General features: G+C 40.3%; 1 protein-coding gene across 2 annotated transcripts in view; it reads right to left on the bottom strand.

Moving 5' to 3' along the window:
• TBC1D4 (TBC1 domain family member 4) overlaps window positions 1-16,911 on the bottom strand; it is a 171,554-nt gene extending 154,643 nt beyond the window's left edge. For both annotated transcript variants that reach the window (XM_063102105.1, XM_063102106.1), the window contains exon 1: window positions 16,025-16,911. In XM_063102105.1, coding sequence (XP_062958175.1) covers window positions 16,025-16,522 — 498 coding nt within the window. In that variant the 5' untranslated portion in view covers window positions 16,523-16,911. The remainder of the gene's footprint in view (window positions 1-16,024) is intronic.
• Window positions 16,912-17,262: the final 351 nt, after the last annotated feature.

The raw sequence follows: 17,262 nt of genomic DNA, 5'->3' as shown, positions 1-17,262 counted from the left end.
ACAGCTTCGAATTGGCAGACTGCTTTCCAACTGAATTTATAGGGTGGATTTTGGCGTGTTAGGACAAGGATGACTCCAGATACAAACAAGCAAGACCTAACAAGAACTTGCAAGTCCCCAGTCCTTTTTCTCAAGGTTTATAATGATTTGATCTAAAGGTATATTTTGTTTTCCTTTTTCCTTTTGAAATATGATCCGAAAAGTACTTTACATAACTACATTGGAAGAGTATGCAAATATAACCTTTTAGAGGTGTTAGATTCCTCTATCTAATCTCAAACTGTTATTGAAAATTTGAAAATTAAGTACTCTTTAGGAAAAATATAAACACAAATATATAAATGCTTTTCCTACTTATATGTGGCTACTCTTTCATCTCTTCTAAGTCTTTCTTCAGTTAGAGAAGGTAGAGATTATTTCTATATAACTGATCAAAATGCTAAAATATCTGGTTTTCCTCCCACCCCATCCTACCTTTCAAACTATATGGCTCAATAGGATTGGAGAAGCTTTCTTCATCAGTCTTCCCATAAATGAGTTCATGAATTAACGCTTGCTCTCCACTGCCTATGAAAAACATGCACGTTCCACGTGCCCCCAGCCCACTGGCTACTGTAGCTAGGGAGCCCCTTCCATACACAAAAGCATCTCTGTTCCCTGAACTGGAATCCTATGCTTAAAATTCTGCTGTGGAGGCAGGAGCCAAGGCAGCCTTCTCTGCCAGGAAGCAGCCAAGAAGCATGCCCAGCAGTCCTAGGCAGGAGCCAAGGGCAGCCCTCTCCGCCTGGAAGTGGGCAAGGAGCACATCCATAACACCACTTCATATAAAATGAAGTCTTTATGTATATAATGAGATCCTATTATATATAATATATACACCTGTTACTCATATAGACTTTTTAATAGAGTATTTAATTTAAACCACCTGCATCACACCAAAAGGGAAGACCAAAAAAAAAAAAAAAAAGCCATAATATCTTTATATCTGGTTCACTACAAAGGGCCAAGGTAACACAGAGACCTGAACATCAAAAAGACCTCAATTGTTTGGGATAGGCAATGATTTCCTAAAGAAGATACAAAAGCACTAACCATAACAGAAGACTGATAAACCAAATTTCATTGAAATTAAGAACTTCTGTTTCTCAAAAGGCAAAAGAGAATGAAAAGGAAAGAAACAGACTAAAAGAATCTATTCATAATACACATGTCTGAAAAAGGACTTATATCCTGAGTATATAAAGAACTCCTACAAATCAGTAAGAAAAACAACCAGTTTTTTTAATGGGCAAAAGACTTGAACTTTGCCAAAAAGCACTTTGCCAAACACAATACCAAAAAGGCGAATGCATCATATGAAAAGGTGCTTAGCACATCATTAGTCATCTGGGAAATACAAATTCAAACCTCCATGAAATACAACTACACTTCCCACGAAAATGACTAAAATGTTAAAACTGACAACAATAGACACCAGGAAGGATAGAAAGCTACTAGAGCTGTCCCACATTTCTGGTGGGAGTGGAAACTGTTCCAACACTCTAGAAACCTGTTTTACAGTATCTACTAGGGCCCAACAAACATTATCCTAAGACCCAGCAATTCCCCTCCTAAGAATATATGCAAGAGAAATGATTGCCTATGTCCACCAAAAGATATATACAAGGGTACTTCGAAAAGTTCATGGAAAATGGAATTAAAAGATATTACAAATCTTTCCATGAACTTTTTGAAGCACTCTCATATATAAATGTTCATAACAGTTTCATTCATAATAGCCAAAACCTTGAAACAACACAAAGCCCATCTATAGTAAGATGGATAATTACACTGTGGTATACAGACCACAGGAATAAAAAAGGACAAACTTCTGCTTTATGTCACAATGTGAGTATATGTCCCAGACAAAATGTTGACCAAAATAAGCCAGAAAGAAAAGAGTGCATACTGTATGATTCTATCTATATGAAGTTCAGCCACAAGCTAAACTCATCTATGGTGACAGAAATCAGGATAATGATTTCTTAGGGGGGAATTTGTATCCACTGGAAGAGGGCACATGAAAGCACTGTGAGTACTGGAAATGTTCTTCATCTTAATAAGGATGGTGGTCATATGTGATATATATTATACCTCAATTTAAGACTTCATTAATTAATTAATTTATGTATTAATTAATACAGACAGGCCTTAACCAAGGTTTAACAAGGGTTTCTCAACTTCTGCACTATTGATACTTTGGACCAGATAATTCTTTGTTTGTAGGAGGCTGTTCTGTGCACTGTAGAATTTGGCATTATTTGTCATTTATTATTTAGCATTAACCCTGGCCTCTCTACTCATTAGATGCCTGAAGCACCCACAGCCCCAGTGTGACAATCAAAAGTGTCTCCAGATATTTCCCACCCTTGGGAGATAAAATCACACCACCACCACCACCACCACCCCAATTAAGAACTCCTGGGTTACATTACTGGTCTAAAAAGGAGAACACAGTAAACTTTCCTTATGACCTCTCGAAGTGGAATCAGGCCACGACTTAGAGTAGTACTTAAGTACTACAGTCTTTGACTTATGAGAAGAACTTAAAAGTCTTTCAGTTGACACAGGCAATATTTATCCCAAGTTACCTAATCACAAGAAGTACCTGGGATGCTTATAAACATGAATTCCTAGGTGCCCTAGAGATTCAGTTTCAGTAGGTCTAAGGTGAGGCCTAAAAACCTCGACTGTCCAACAAGCACCTCAGGTGATTTTTAAAAATGAGCAAGTCTGAGAACAGTACTCTAAGGCCACTCTACTTAATATATACACCTTAGGTAGAAAACCCTTTGATTATATTGTGTGACAAAAATCCTAAACATTTCCACAAATATAATAAAAAAGGGGGGGGGTCTTTTTTTTTTAATCTCATGCTTTAAAAAGATAAAATAAAAGTCTACTAAAGCTGAAATGCTGCACACAGGAGTTGTCTAATACTAGGAGAAAGTCAAGCAAGTGGCTGTGTGCTCTTCTAGGGGTTTGTGAAACTGACATGTGTCTGGATCGCATGCCCTTCCCTTTCAGACCTAGAACTTCAGAAAGAGAAAGCACTAAGCTCTGGTTTTCCATATCCTTTCAGCCATTCTTTAGTCTCAACAGTCTCCCTCCTTACCTCTGTCCACCACTACTCTATCTCTTGTCACCATCTGCTCCTACTGCAATTCTTCATTTTCCACATTAACCTAATTAGCATTTGGTACACCTGCTTCCACCAGCAGGCCGTGGGCTGGTCACACTCTGTGACAGGCTCCAGTCCCAGCAGGAAGCAGGTCATTTTTTTTAGCCAGCCTAGAGCAAGCAATGCCTTAGCTTCAAGGTCATCTTCTTTTCACTAGTTCTTTGTGTTCTCAACTGCTCTTCAAACTTCCCTATCTTTCCCTTCCCCCAACATTTACCTGATCCCTGTTCATTCCCAATTTCCTGTTAGCTAATCTGATCCTCACCTGTTACCTTACGTTTATCTTCTCTTTGTTTCTGATTGATTGTCTGACTTTACTATTTATGTTCCCTCATAAAAGTGCATTTTTACACTTAGCAGTAAATTATTTAGCAGGCATTGTAGTAAATGCTTTACATGAATTATTTCATCTCTTTTTCATAATTCTGTGAGATAGATACTACTATCTCTACTTTATAGATGAGGGAAAGAGACTTAAGACTAAGTAATTCTCCCAATTCCATCGAGTCTGTATTCTGGCACAGCTATGGTCTTGCTTTTCCTCTTCCAAAATACATGCACACTGTCTATCCCACTTTCCTATATCTCTCTTTTGTATAACATCTTTTACCCAGTTCTGTATGGAGGACCTATATACTTTCTGTATGTTCTTTTTCTTAAAACAGTAGTAGTACCATTCACTGTCTTTAATTATTAAACATTTTCCCTGTGTATCCTTTCTCTTCCAATGACTACATAACACCCAAGTCAAATGTTATACTTCTTATACTCCTGGGCACATAGCACAGTCCTACTGAGAAAGGTAACACTCAAAAACAACAACAAAAACATAAATTATTTTGATAAAGCATATAATGAATACATAGTCATTGTGCTAGGTGCTAAGGATACAAAAATGACTCTATTTCTCCTTTCAATGAGTTTACAAACTAGGGGTGAAGAGAGGCTAGCAAATCAACAATAAAAATACTAGACAACTGCTATAATAAAGCTATAAATGAGGTAGCCCAAAGAAGGAGCAACTTTCAACTAAAGGATGGGGGTTGATATCAGAGAAGACTTTACAGAAACACAAGTGACTTTTGAGTGGCGGTTGTAAAGATCAGGAGACCAGGATGATGGATAAGAGAGCATTCCCAACAAAAAGACCAGTGTGTGCAGATAGACATGTGAGAAGCCAGGTGGACATGACAAATGGGGAGAAGTTCAGAGACACTGGAAAGCAGGGCTGGGGTTCTAGTGGGAGGAGAGAGAAGGAGCAGAACTGCTAAGCCATGCTAAGGAGCTTGGGTGTTCTCTGAGTAACCAGACTGGGTATAAGAAAGGAAAGAGACAAGACTGGAGTAAACGGTTGAGCCAAATTCACTCCATCAATGACTACAGAGTCTTACAGACTGGAGAGTAGCATTATACAGGAGAAAGCTGCACCCATTCATGATGTGATTCCATGAAAAACTAACATGCTTTTTCATCATCATCTTCAATATCATCAATATCACTTAGCCACTAGCTTCCAAAAGAGTGGATCTAATTATTCTGCTGTATGTTTGGGGCCATTAAGTGTTTGTCAGCAAAGCAATGGGTAGCTCAAGTTCAGTTTAGTTATTTTTTTTTTAAACTATTTTTTTAACCTCTTAGAATATACAATACATAAAGGCATGAAAGAAATGCAACTAATGGTAAAAGAAAAAAGATTTAAAGACCATCTGTGTTTATCTGTTCCTCAGCTCAGTCCAGAAAGGACTCCAAGTGAAGGACGAACTGCAGATTCCAATTATCATATGCTCTCCAGCTCTGATTTCCATATATAATGGAGCTATAAATTTCTTTAATACTACACTTCAAAAAATTACTAGGAGCTATAAACTTTTCAGCTCTACCAAAATGCTGTTTCAAAGTGACATGATTACATTTCTAAGCAACTGGGAAATCACCATGAAGACATTTTAAAAAGTTTTTAACTTGATTAAACCCATAAACGCCACATTCTTTATTGAAATTTAAGAATGACAGAAAAAGCACTACCATTAAAATTTCCTAATCATCGAGTTATTAATTTCTTACATATAGGTAGCTATATTGACTTTAAAGAGTCTGAGACAGATTAAGAGAGACATTTCATTAAAGACTGAAAACCTACAAAAAGCATAAATGTTAATTATGTATCATTTTTCTCTAAACTCTTGAACCAGACCCTGAAACATCCACATTCCTTGAGATCAACTGCAGATCTCATGTCAGGGAATATATGGAGTGCTCCAACAAATATGTATTCTTTGGACAGTTTCCCCTCGTAATTAATGTGAGCTTATGCTACTATCAGTGTTTATTGTTTGTGTAGAAATCACTTAGATCTCTTATTCCCGGTTGCTAGCCTACTAATCTTACGCTTGATTAGCCTCAACCAATATTTGCTAATGGCCATGGTGGACCCAATGACAATGGTGTTGACAAGGATGATTAAAACACAGAGACAGCTACAAGATTTTCATGGCTCTCACTAATATGTATCCAAAAATCACTCTCTAAAAATCCTGTGCTAACACCAACATTATTTTTGTTATTCTCAGATCAACTATATTTCTAAATATAAAGGCCAGTTAAATTATGGATAGCAAATGAACCACAGGAACAGATGCTAATGTGTCCAATGTTCTAAAGCTTAATATGATACCTAGGATAATTACCAAATTGTTTATTACCTCAAAAATAGATAAGCAAAGAGAAGAAAGTTATGTTTACATCTTGCTTTCTTTCTGAGGAAGTCAAATCAGAAACCTATCTCTTACTAGGTAGAAGAGTTAATATGCTGCCTCCTTCCAAGACTAAATTTTCTCCTTCCACCACTCATAAACCTATGAGGGTGGAGGAAGAAAAAATATGGCAAAGCAGAGCTAAATCACCCCCACACACACAGCCCTCCACCCCCAAATGCCTAGAACATCATTTTCCAAAGCTGAATCATTACCACCTTGGGCAAATTGGCTGGCTGCCAGTGCAGGCTCAAATGACCATAAAGTCTTAATTACATTAATTAGAATAATTTCTTCCTGCAGATCATCTCATTATTGGGGGGCTCTGTCTTAGCCTTGGAGCTGGTACCCTCCTTCGCTCATGCCCATCAAAGATCATCTCACTTCCCCACTGCTTATAACATGCTTCCTAATTATGCTTCAGTGTCCTACACTCATTTCTCTCCAAGACCCCTTTTCACCAGCTGACTACCAATGTCATCTGTTGGTATTGTCTAGGTTTGGCAAAGCATGGATGATAATGTCCATGTGACGACTATGGAACATAACCTTATGATTAGATCTACCATCTGACTTCCCATGGAATTGCCCAGCTATTGATATGTGAAGTGATATTTTAACTGCTATTTCAGTGACAGATGTTCTATAACCATCAATCAAACACCCAAGCATTTGGTAACTGTTAATACACTCACAATATTACCAATATGCCTACAGTCAGAGATAGTGTTTTGACTATAGGAAAAAACCACATCATAACAATTTGACCAGAGGCGGTGTCAAGAAACAATAGTGTAATGATGTCAGCAGTGGCATTTTAACGAGACTGTTAAATTGGAAGACTGCTAACTGGAATTGCCTCCTGGAGTTTTAATGAAAAACCCTGCAAAGTAAGGGGTTGTGGATCCCCTTATGCAGTGGTTCCCCAAATCCAGGCTGCATACAAGTGCTAAAATGACCCCATCCCAATTACTCATTATTATTAATTTTTTTTTTTTTTGACAGGTAAGTGGATCGCAACCCTTGGCTCAGTGTCGTCCGCACCACGTTCAGCCAGTGAGCGCATCGGCCATCCCCATACAGGATCACATGTGAACATGTTCAAAACAGAGAATGATGCAAGTAAAGGATGGGATTTTCCTGCATTTACCCTAATTAGACAAATGAATATTTTGTTCACTGAGAGAAGGAACCAAAAACTGAAAACATATAAAAGCCCTGTGCAGTAGCAGGTACTGAGGACGTTTAACAAACATTTTTAAATTAATGATTTTTTAATAAACTAATCAGTTCAAAGTCTCCACCTGAATTATGAAGATCCAAGTACATGCAAAGCATTTGTTGTAATTCACTTTCATGGTGGCAGCACGTCTTTTAAAAATAAGTCATTTGAAAAATGTAAGTAGCTAAAAAACGTTACAGGGTATATATATGTCAGTTCCCACAGTGGTGTGGATTTAATTTTCTCATGTTCACACTCCACTTATTAAAACTAACAATACAATTTCAAATATATATCTCCAATCTAATTTCCAATAGAAAGGTTATACGCCAATTAACTTCTAGATCCCCAATGGCATATAAGATATTAGTTGATGGTCTCTATTGCTATAACTCACACACTTTATTTACATGAACAGAGAATAAATGAATTTATCAGATGTCATTATTATTTTAACAGAATAATCTGACCACTGGAAAAGTTTGGGATCAATGGAGGAAGTTAAAATATAAAGGCCTATCCACAAATAGTATATACCTGCCCCCATTTTCATTGTTTTAATATCGCTATTAGAAACTAGACAGAGATCCGCCTACTAAACCTGCTTCAAATTAGATAAAAGAATTATGGATGAATATAGAGGGTTCATGCCCACCACTGTTTATGCCAACAGGCCTTTAAAAAATTCCACGTGAAAATCAAAATAAAATCTGTATACAAACAGTTAACAGCCTTAGAAGGAGTTAACAAGAAGGAGTAGGACCAGGCACCAGCTTCCTCTCTCAGAAGAGGAAAGACCAGCTTTTATGACTGGAAAGAAATCCGATCAGGCAGGCAGTGCACATATTTAAAGAGTTAGGCAATAGGCATTAGATGGTCTTAAAAGGGATCGGGATCAGGGAGATCCAACACAGGGTAATAAGGAATCCCTACCGGTATCCCAAAGAACATGCTTCTAGAAATCTAGGAGCAAGAAATATGTGGATAACCACCCAGGAAAGCCACCGGTTTAATTCAGGTAAACTCAGGAAAATCTCCCAGGCTCCCCAGCCAATAGCTGAAATGAAGGCAAGATGTTAGTTGAAAAAGCTGAGAACCATCTAGTGCCTGAAAACAATTTGCTTATTGGTCTGTGAAAGGTCTAAACCATAAACATATTTGTCCATATTATAGAATCCATTCTGAAAATGTATATGAAGATACATTTGTAATCTACAAAAGAAGATACAACTGTGAGACATAAAAGATTACTGGATTTTCTCACTCAGAAGCACTGTATTTGATCTAGAAAACGAAACTGGCAATAAACTCTCTCAAAAGTTATACAATATTGATAGTACAAATGTTCCATGGTTCTAACTTTGAGAATTTTAGAAATTTGTGCAAAAATTCACAAAAGTTGAAAGTGAAGATTATTCAACTGTTTGAGGGCATCCACAAAATAAAAGAACTAGAGCAGCAAATTTAGGCTTCTATTTTTAGCCAGGAATATTCCATTACTTGGAGATTCTCTTTCCAACCCTAACATCCTGCAAGAAATGAAACTTGGAAGAGATGAGTAGCTTAAAAAGTAATAATAATCACCACATCCTTTTGGTGGGCCTGCATAAAACTTATGTTGAGATTATCTGAAATTATTCCAATCAAAATTCTAATCCCACATTGTATACTTCTGTGTTGTTCAAAACCCTTTTAAAGTAAGTTAAGATGTTAACATAATTATTTTACTGTTACATTATTTAACTATGTTCTCAGAAATCTAGATATAATCTTCACATGCTTATAGCTCTAGCTTTTAAACAACTCTAACACCAAAATCAATTTACAAAAAAATCACAAAAGCAAGTATAAAGCCAGTAACACTTATACTAACAACCTAAATTCAGTGATGAAAGATGTTATTTTTCAAAACAACATATCCACAGCACAGGTTCAGCATGCTGATGCTACTATAGACCCTGTGATTTTGTTTTTTAACCTCTTGACTTGAACTGCTGCAAAACCACATGGCAGCCCGTCAGGTCACTGGGCTTTACCTAACTTTAACAATTGCATATTATAGTCACTGCTGCTCTTTTCCTTTTACCCAAGGTAACTAGGACAGCATGACTTCATATCCATGTTTCCTGCTATTATATCTGTTTTATAATGAAGGTAAGATGCATTGTTTCTATGCCTTATAATTTTATACTTTATATTATTTAATTATATACCTTATATACTATTATATAGTTTAATAAGTATCATTTACACTTTATAATACTTTACAATATTTATATACTTTATAATTGAATAAAATATATTCAAATGCATGATTGTACCTCTTCTTAAATAAAAATCCTGACTTTTTTATTCTCAGCTAAAGTTATAAAGTTTACTAACAAACTCATAGTTTACTTCCCTGCCATTCCTATGGACACTAAACATAAGATACACCAGAGTCCAGCTTTCCCAGCCTAACAAATCACACATATTTTTTCCTTCCCAGTAAAACAAAAGTAAATACTGGCATAACTGTATATCCAAGTATGAATTCAGGATTATTATTTTACAAATTTAATAAGCATATTTAACTGTGAACATTTTTTTTTTCTTAATATAAGCAGGAAAAAGTGATAGCATAAAAGCTTGTAACACTGACAACTAAAATCTAATTTTCAAAAATTGCATTCTGATATAGCAGGTAAGTGGGCCTGGATTGGAATCTGCTTCTACCATTACAAGTTTTGTGACCTTAAGGCAATAATTTAACCTTTCTATACCTCAGTTTTCTCATCTATAAAATGGGGGAAATACTGGTACATACTTTACACATTTACCGTGATGCTAAAATACGATAATCCAGGAAAAGCAGTGAGAACAGTACCATCACCCAGCAAAAGCTTAATAAACATTCACTTTTAAAGAAATGCGTTAAAGAGCTACTCAGACAAACTACAGTAAAATGTAGACATACCACATTACAGCCTTAAAGTAACAAGCCAATGAAATCCTTATTTGACACATCCCAATGAGTTATTAAATTTGTATTGATATTTTATGCAGCCCATATTTTGAGCAAATCTCTTTTCCTTGTCAAATAATTCTGAATATACTATTAGGTTAAATCATAATAAATCTGTCCCCCATTTTACAAGGGGGTACATTCAAGTAACTGCACATTGGCTTGGTTCGGATCTGACAACGCAGCCAGAATGAAATAAGACTGAAACAACCATCCAGAAGTTTCTAACGAAACAGAGGCCTTGAGATTTTATTTTAAAGGAGTAAATAGAATTGTTTGCAATAATTATCCAGGCTAGCTATCATCTATTCACCAAATTGCCTAACTCCATTTCTTTTTGCCCAATTTTCTTAATAGCTAGTATACCAAGCATGCTGGTATTTTTCTGACTTGTATCTCTTGCCTATGAGGCAAATAACACATCAGATCATCTAGAAAATTCATGGAAATCATCAGTTTCCTCACTGAGCAATTAACACACTCATTCTGCACTAAGAAAAGGGCATTTGAATAGAGTAAGCCTTACTGAATGCTATTATTTCTCAGGATATGAATAAATAAAGCTTTAATTTTTGCAATAACTACAATAGTTATCATAATTTGACATTAGGATACAGTCCCAAAAATGAACTGTTTATTCCATCAGCAGAACTTAAAACTTTTGGCTGAAAAGCAGAGTTTTCATTCAGCATATGCATGGTCTTATGATGCCTGGCAGAATGTCTATCTAGGGAAGAAGAAAAGAAACGTCACTAAGCTAGAAGATGTGAGTTTCTTAAAAATTTCTATTGTCGGATTTATTCCTCCTCTCATTCACCTTGAACTTTCAACTCTGAGAATGACTGCAAAAATAACCAAAGAAACAGAAATATCATATAACCAACCAAATGAACAAAATAATTTGGGCAGTGGTTCTGAATCTATGGTCCCCAGACCAGTAGTCTGAGCATCACAAGAAACTTGGGCTAGCCAGTTAGTGCAACTGGTTGGAGCACAGCCTCACGACACCAAGGTCATGGGTTCAGATCCCCTTACCAGCTGCCAAAAAAAAAAAACGTCAGAAGTTGAGGGTAGTCAGCAGTCTCTTTCAACAAGACCTCCAGGTGATTCTAACACACATTCAAGTTTGAGAACCTCTGGTTTATGATAACTGAGCCCTGATCCTGAATAGCCTCAATCTTCAGCATACAGCTGCCATCATAACATGCTCCCTTGCAGCTGACAGGCTCTGGGCACACGTTTTCACCTTTCCCCCAGATACCGTAGTCAAGATTCTACTACGGAGCCAGGGCAGGTCAAACTGGAGATAGGAGAAAGAACAAAAAAAATGATTGCAGCAAACAAGAAAAGACACAGATCTACCTGTCCATAGTAGAAACTAATCAGAAAGCATAGAGAGAGAGAGATGTGAAAACTTCCAGATTTCTATTTCTCTGGTTTTCTGACTAGTATATTCCCAAAGCTATTGACCATTAACTACAAGGAAAGAGAACCTAGAAATGACCTAGTTGAAATATATTGACGAAAATTAAGTTGAAAACTGGTGACCTGAATAAAGCTCAGATGATAATAAATATTTAAAGAGGAACAATAAAACTGCAATAAAACTGGAGAGAACTAGCATTAAGTTCATTTTTTCAATTTTAAGAACACAATTTGTAAAGTTTCTTTAAAGTCATTCTTGCAAACTTCAGGAAATATATATATAAAAACAACCAATGAAAACTATAACAATCATGTTTTTGCTTTTTAAATGACTGTTAATTCTGTAATTATGAAATATAACCATGCTGTTAAAGTTGCATGCAAATGATCATTATAGCACCTTTAATCTCCAATACATTTAAATACTAACAACTCCTACTTTTTTTTATTGTGGTAAAATATTTATCAAATAAAACAACTTTTTAATAAGAAATTTAGGTAACGCTATACAGCCTCTTTCTGAAAGTGGATAAAGATAAAAATATTTGCAGAGTATTAGGGAACTATCCTAAATCCTACGGAGAGAATCAGATATTCTTGGTTCCCCAACCAGTTTTAAGTCCAAGCCAAATTACCCCAGTGGAATTTTATTTTTTAAAAAAGATAACCGGTAAGGGATCTTAACCCTTGACTTGGTGTTGTCAGCACCACTCTCTCCCAAGTGAGCTAACCAGCCATCCCTATATAGGATCCGAACCCGTGGCCTTGGTGTTATTAGCACCACACTCTCCCAAGTGAGCCAGGGCGGGCCCTCCCAGTGGAATTTTAAAGAGTATGTATATTTAGGCCCTTTTCTTTGTTCAAATATCCAAGTTTGGCTGAAATGTACTAAGACTGACATTCCTCCTGCACAAGATTCACAGGCTTGAATAAATGGGGACACATTTGTGTTGGCATGTATTTGACCCCCACGTCCTCCTATCTTTGTACCTGGGAGACATAGCCATGCATTAGGCCATTCTGGCTGAGTGCTTCTCCTCACACACATCCTTAACTTGACTCTGACCAGCCAGGGAGGTATAGAGCCAGAGGGCACATTGCCATAGCAACTCAGCACAACAGACATAAGCTATTAGTACAGCACTCCCAGCTCTGACATCACATGCAGATCCACCCACCAAAAAAAAGATATATGAGTAGATATTCTGCAAAATATTATCATGCATATGTAGAAACCACAACTCTCCAATTTGGTGGCTCAGCATGAACAAAAACTTACCATTTACCTATGGAGAACTAATGCCCTGGTTTGCCCTGAATGGTCCAGGTTTATAACTTGCTATGCCTGTGTAATGCTTAGTGGTGCCACTGTCACAATAAAAGTTGTTCCAGAGTAAACAATAAATTATATGGTGATTGCAGAAACGGGACAGACATGAGAGACAAACCAGAGGCAAGTTTATTTGGGAATGTTTGCAGGACTACACTGCTCTAGGCTATCTATCTTCCATACTTTGTTTAGTGACTGCGGAAAAATACTTAGGAGACTCTCAACAATGATCTTAAGTCCAGCTAAACAATTCTCCACTTCAAATGTAGAACTCCAGACAAAGCAAACAGCAGGTCTTCTTCCTTCTGATTTCAAGGGTGCCCAGAACCATCCAGAGGCTACTCTTTATGAAGCATATTGCTGGATGATAACAATGTGTTAAATTCATCCGTTTAACACGTCCAGCTGTAGAATCACCACTTCTGGAAGTTTCACTTGTAAATTCTTGAAAAACAATTGTCCTAACTCTCCCTACTATGAGAGCCAGGTCGAGTGAACTCGGATGGTTAAAAGGAAACGTGGCAAACAGCAGTGTTGGTGATTGCCCTTGTCCACTCAACAAATATTTATGCCAAAGATCAAAAGTGGCAGCCCACGGATCTCAGAAGCCAAATCTCAAAAGTGCATTGTTTGGCCCAGATAGCATTCTTACATGTTTAAAATATCTGCCAATACTTTAAAATGTGGGTCATACATAAAAATGCAGATTTCCGGGCCAGCCCGTGTCTCACTTGGGAGATTGTGGTGCTGATAACGCCAAAGCCAAGGGTTCGGATCCCTATATAGGGATGGTCAGTTAGCTCACTTGGGGAGTGTGGTGCTGACAACACCAAGTCGAGGGTTGAGATACCCTTATCGGTCATCCTTTAAAAAAAAAAATGCACATTTCCACTTTCTCTTGGGAAGTCAGAAGCTCCAGCAACACTGAGCCTGTATTTCATTGATGCACTTTCCAACTGGAGCTGAGTAGCACCTTGAGGAAGGACATCCACTATCCAGTCCTCCTTGGTCCTCTCACAACCTCTCCAGGGCATTCAAGTTTGTAAGCCCTGATTAATGGGTGGAGATAATCCCTAGGGAGACCACATCTGGCCCTTCAAATTAATGATCCTCTACCAGGGATTCTCTCAGTTCAGGGAAAATGGGAATCCATAACTTCAGATCAAGGATTCATTAGGGAAATGGCAGTAAAACAGGACAGTTGGGAGTTTTTTCTTTTATGAGAAAAAGAATGGCTTCCACTACTCCCACTGGAATAAAACAGGAAAATGAGCCTAAATATGTTATTTGTAAAGTAATAGCACATTCAGCCTTTAACACTTAAATATATCATAGAGGTAAATAAAAGGATGTTTTTAATTTACCACCTACCAGTGAGTCCAAGGAGGGACTCAACAAACATTGCTGAGAATGCAAGGTGTCATGACCATCACTGAAATTAGCAATAATGTGTCACGTACCAGATCTGAAGAAAATAACTTTAATATAAACCACCAAGAGTCATGAAACATTCCTTAAAGTCCTGGAGAAATGCAATTTGTTCTTTCTTACTGCCAGAACCATATAATTTTAACATGATAAAGATGGCAATAACTTTCAGAAACTTTCCAATTTTGACATATGTGAAAGCTAAAAATAAGTTTTGAACAAATGAGCATAAAATGAAATTCATTTAATCATGGTTAGGATTTTTAGATAGTTTGTAGTAAGATATTTTACCATGAACACACAGTGTCAGAAATTAAAATTGCTCTCTTCACACTGGGAATTCTGATTGTTAAACTACTTACAAAGTTTAAAATATTAAACTATTTACAAAGTAACTGATGAAACCTAAGACAATGAACTCTTATTTTCTTCAATTCAGCTGCAGGCCTTTTGTTAAAAACTATTGGACAAACAAAGCCTTCCAATTACATAGAATTATGAAATAAGAAAAAAATTAAAGCCTTATTTATAGGATGTTTTTCTCATCTGACTATTATTAATTTCCCAGCTACCAAAGGACACCACATGGTGCAACCTGAGAGTTTATTTATTTATATTTAGACAACACTTTTTTCTAAAGAACTTAAAGTCCCTTGCAAACACTAAATAACTATTTGCAAGACAGCATTTTGAGGGGTTTTGACATTTTTTTTTTTTAACTCTTTACACATTAAAGAGAAAAAAAAATCCTGTTTTCAAAGGCATAATCGATGTGGTAAAGTTTGGTTTAGAGTCCTCTCGCAATTAGATAAGGACCGGAACGTAACTGTTTCTAAGGAAGTAAAAGTTCACTGTTTGGTCAGAACACTTCGACTTAGTAAACTTTGGAGAAATGCTATTAGAAGGGGAAATGATATTAAAATCATTTTTTTAAATGACATTTGAAACCACTTGACTACACTGATTTTTAAATCACCCAAGAATGTATTGGTTCTGTCTCCAATGACTGTGTAAAAAACTGCAGAAAAGGTCTTCTTTGCACTCAACATCCAAATGCAGAATCGTACTTTGCTGACAATCTGACAGCGTCTACTAACTTCTCCCTAAGCTCTGCTCCTTAGGTCCCCCAAGTCTCTCCCCCTGGGCGGGAGACCTGCAAGGGCTGCTGCTATGTTGAGGCGACCAGCCAAACGGGTTAAGGTGCAGGACCCACAAAAAACTAGCGAGGGGCCTCTAGGAACTCAATCCTCTCCCTGCGTTCCCTCTTCCACACACACGTGCACACACTGGCCAAGGACAGGCGAGCCATCTCCAGACATCGCGCTTCTCCCAGGACGCGCGCTTCTCCCCGCGTCTTCCGCCGACGCGCCAGCTCCTCCTCCGTCCCGGGACCGCTCTCGCCTCCCTCCCTCTCCCCAGCTCCTGCGGGCCGTCCGCTCCCGCCGCTCGCCCAAGCCCCCCTAACGCCCCCTCTCCCAGTCCCATGCCCCAGGAGAGGGGCCAGCGGGCGCTCCAGGGCGCCACGTGGAGCGCGCGCTCCAGCAGCCCGACCACAATCGGCCCTTCAAGTGGGATCCCACCGGCCCCGCTCCCCCACCCCTTTGGCCGGGCCCGCCCCTGTGCCTCCGAGCCCGGGTCTTGCCTGGTTGGGGTCTGTGGCGCGGAAAACGTGGCAGGCCATCTGCGACTCGGGGTCATCAGGCTGCGCCTTGATCAGGTAGGCGAAGTAGGTGAGGTCGTGGCTGTTGTGGATGAAGCGCGAGATGTGCTGCGCCTTGTGCTCGAAGATGAACACGGCCGGGCTGGGCTGCGCGGTGGCGGGGCCGACGCCCCCCGAGGTCCCGGCACCTGGCGCGGGGACGCAGCGCAGGAAGGGCGCGCTGAGCACCAGGAGCACCTCGCGGGCCGCCGGCGCCCCGCAACCGCCCGCCTCGGGCTTCTGGCTGCGCCGGCGGATCTCGGCCATCAGCCAAGGCAACATGGGCAGCGTGGTCCTGCGGTCCAGGCACGACCCCCCCACGTACCACAGCCGGAACCGCTTGTCGCCCGACTTCCCGGGGCCGGGCGGCGCTGGGGCGCCCGGCTCGGGCTCCAGGGGGTGCGGGAACGGCTCATCCTGAATGCAGCTGGGCGGCTCCATAACGCGCGCCTCGCCAGCACACGGGGCAGGCCCGCCGGGCGCACCGCGCCCCCAACTCCCGCGCCGACAGTGCCGCCGAAACTGTGTCAACTGCTGCACCGGGTCCCCGCGCCCGCCTCGGCGCGACCCCGAACTCCGCTCTTCAGCGGCCCTGCCCCATGCGGCACTTCCCCGGGCGAGGCTCGGAGGCTCGGGCGGCGGGCACCGAGGCCAGCGCCCCGCAGCCGGACGGGCAGGAGAGGGCGGCGGGTTAAATGGGCATCCTCCCTCCTCGGGCTCGCACTTCCCCTTCCTCCGCCGCGGGTGCACTGGGTCCGAGGACGGCGACGAGGGCCCCGCCGCCGGCTCCCGCGCTGCAGCCCCGCTGCGGCCGCCGCGCTCGCCTCGGCCGGGCACCGGGAGGCTGGGCGGGGAATGGGGCTGTGGGCGGGAGGGGGTGGCTTGGGGCGGAGCTGACTCCTACCAGGGTGACCGGCCGTCACCTGGAAGGTCGGGGCCGCCGGGGTGCGGCGCGATCAGTCCTCGCGAAGGGCCTGCGAGAACTATTCCGCTGGAAAATAAAAACAAAACGTGGCCTCGCGGGAGCCGCGCCTCCGCCGCCGCCGCCGCCGCCGCTGCCGCCACCCAGCTCGCTGCTCCTCCTCCCGCTGTTCCCGTGCCTCCCTCGCTCCTTCCTTCCTTCCAGCCTGCTTCTCTAATCGGGCTGCTACCCCGCCTCCCGTTCGGCAGCTGGAAAGCGT

Source organism: Cynocephalus volans, chromosome 7 (genome assembly GCF_027409185.1).
Source record: "Cynocephalus volans isolate mCynVol1 chromosome 7, mCynVol1.pri, whole genome shotgun sequence".
In the NCBI taxonomy this organism is placed as follows: domain Eukaryota; kingdom Metazoa; phylum Chordata; class Mammalia; order Dermoptera; family Cynocephalidae; genus Cynocephalus; species Cynocephalus volans.
This window is presented reverse-complemented; position numbering and strand designations above follow the sequence as displayed.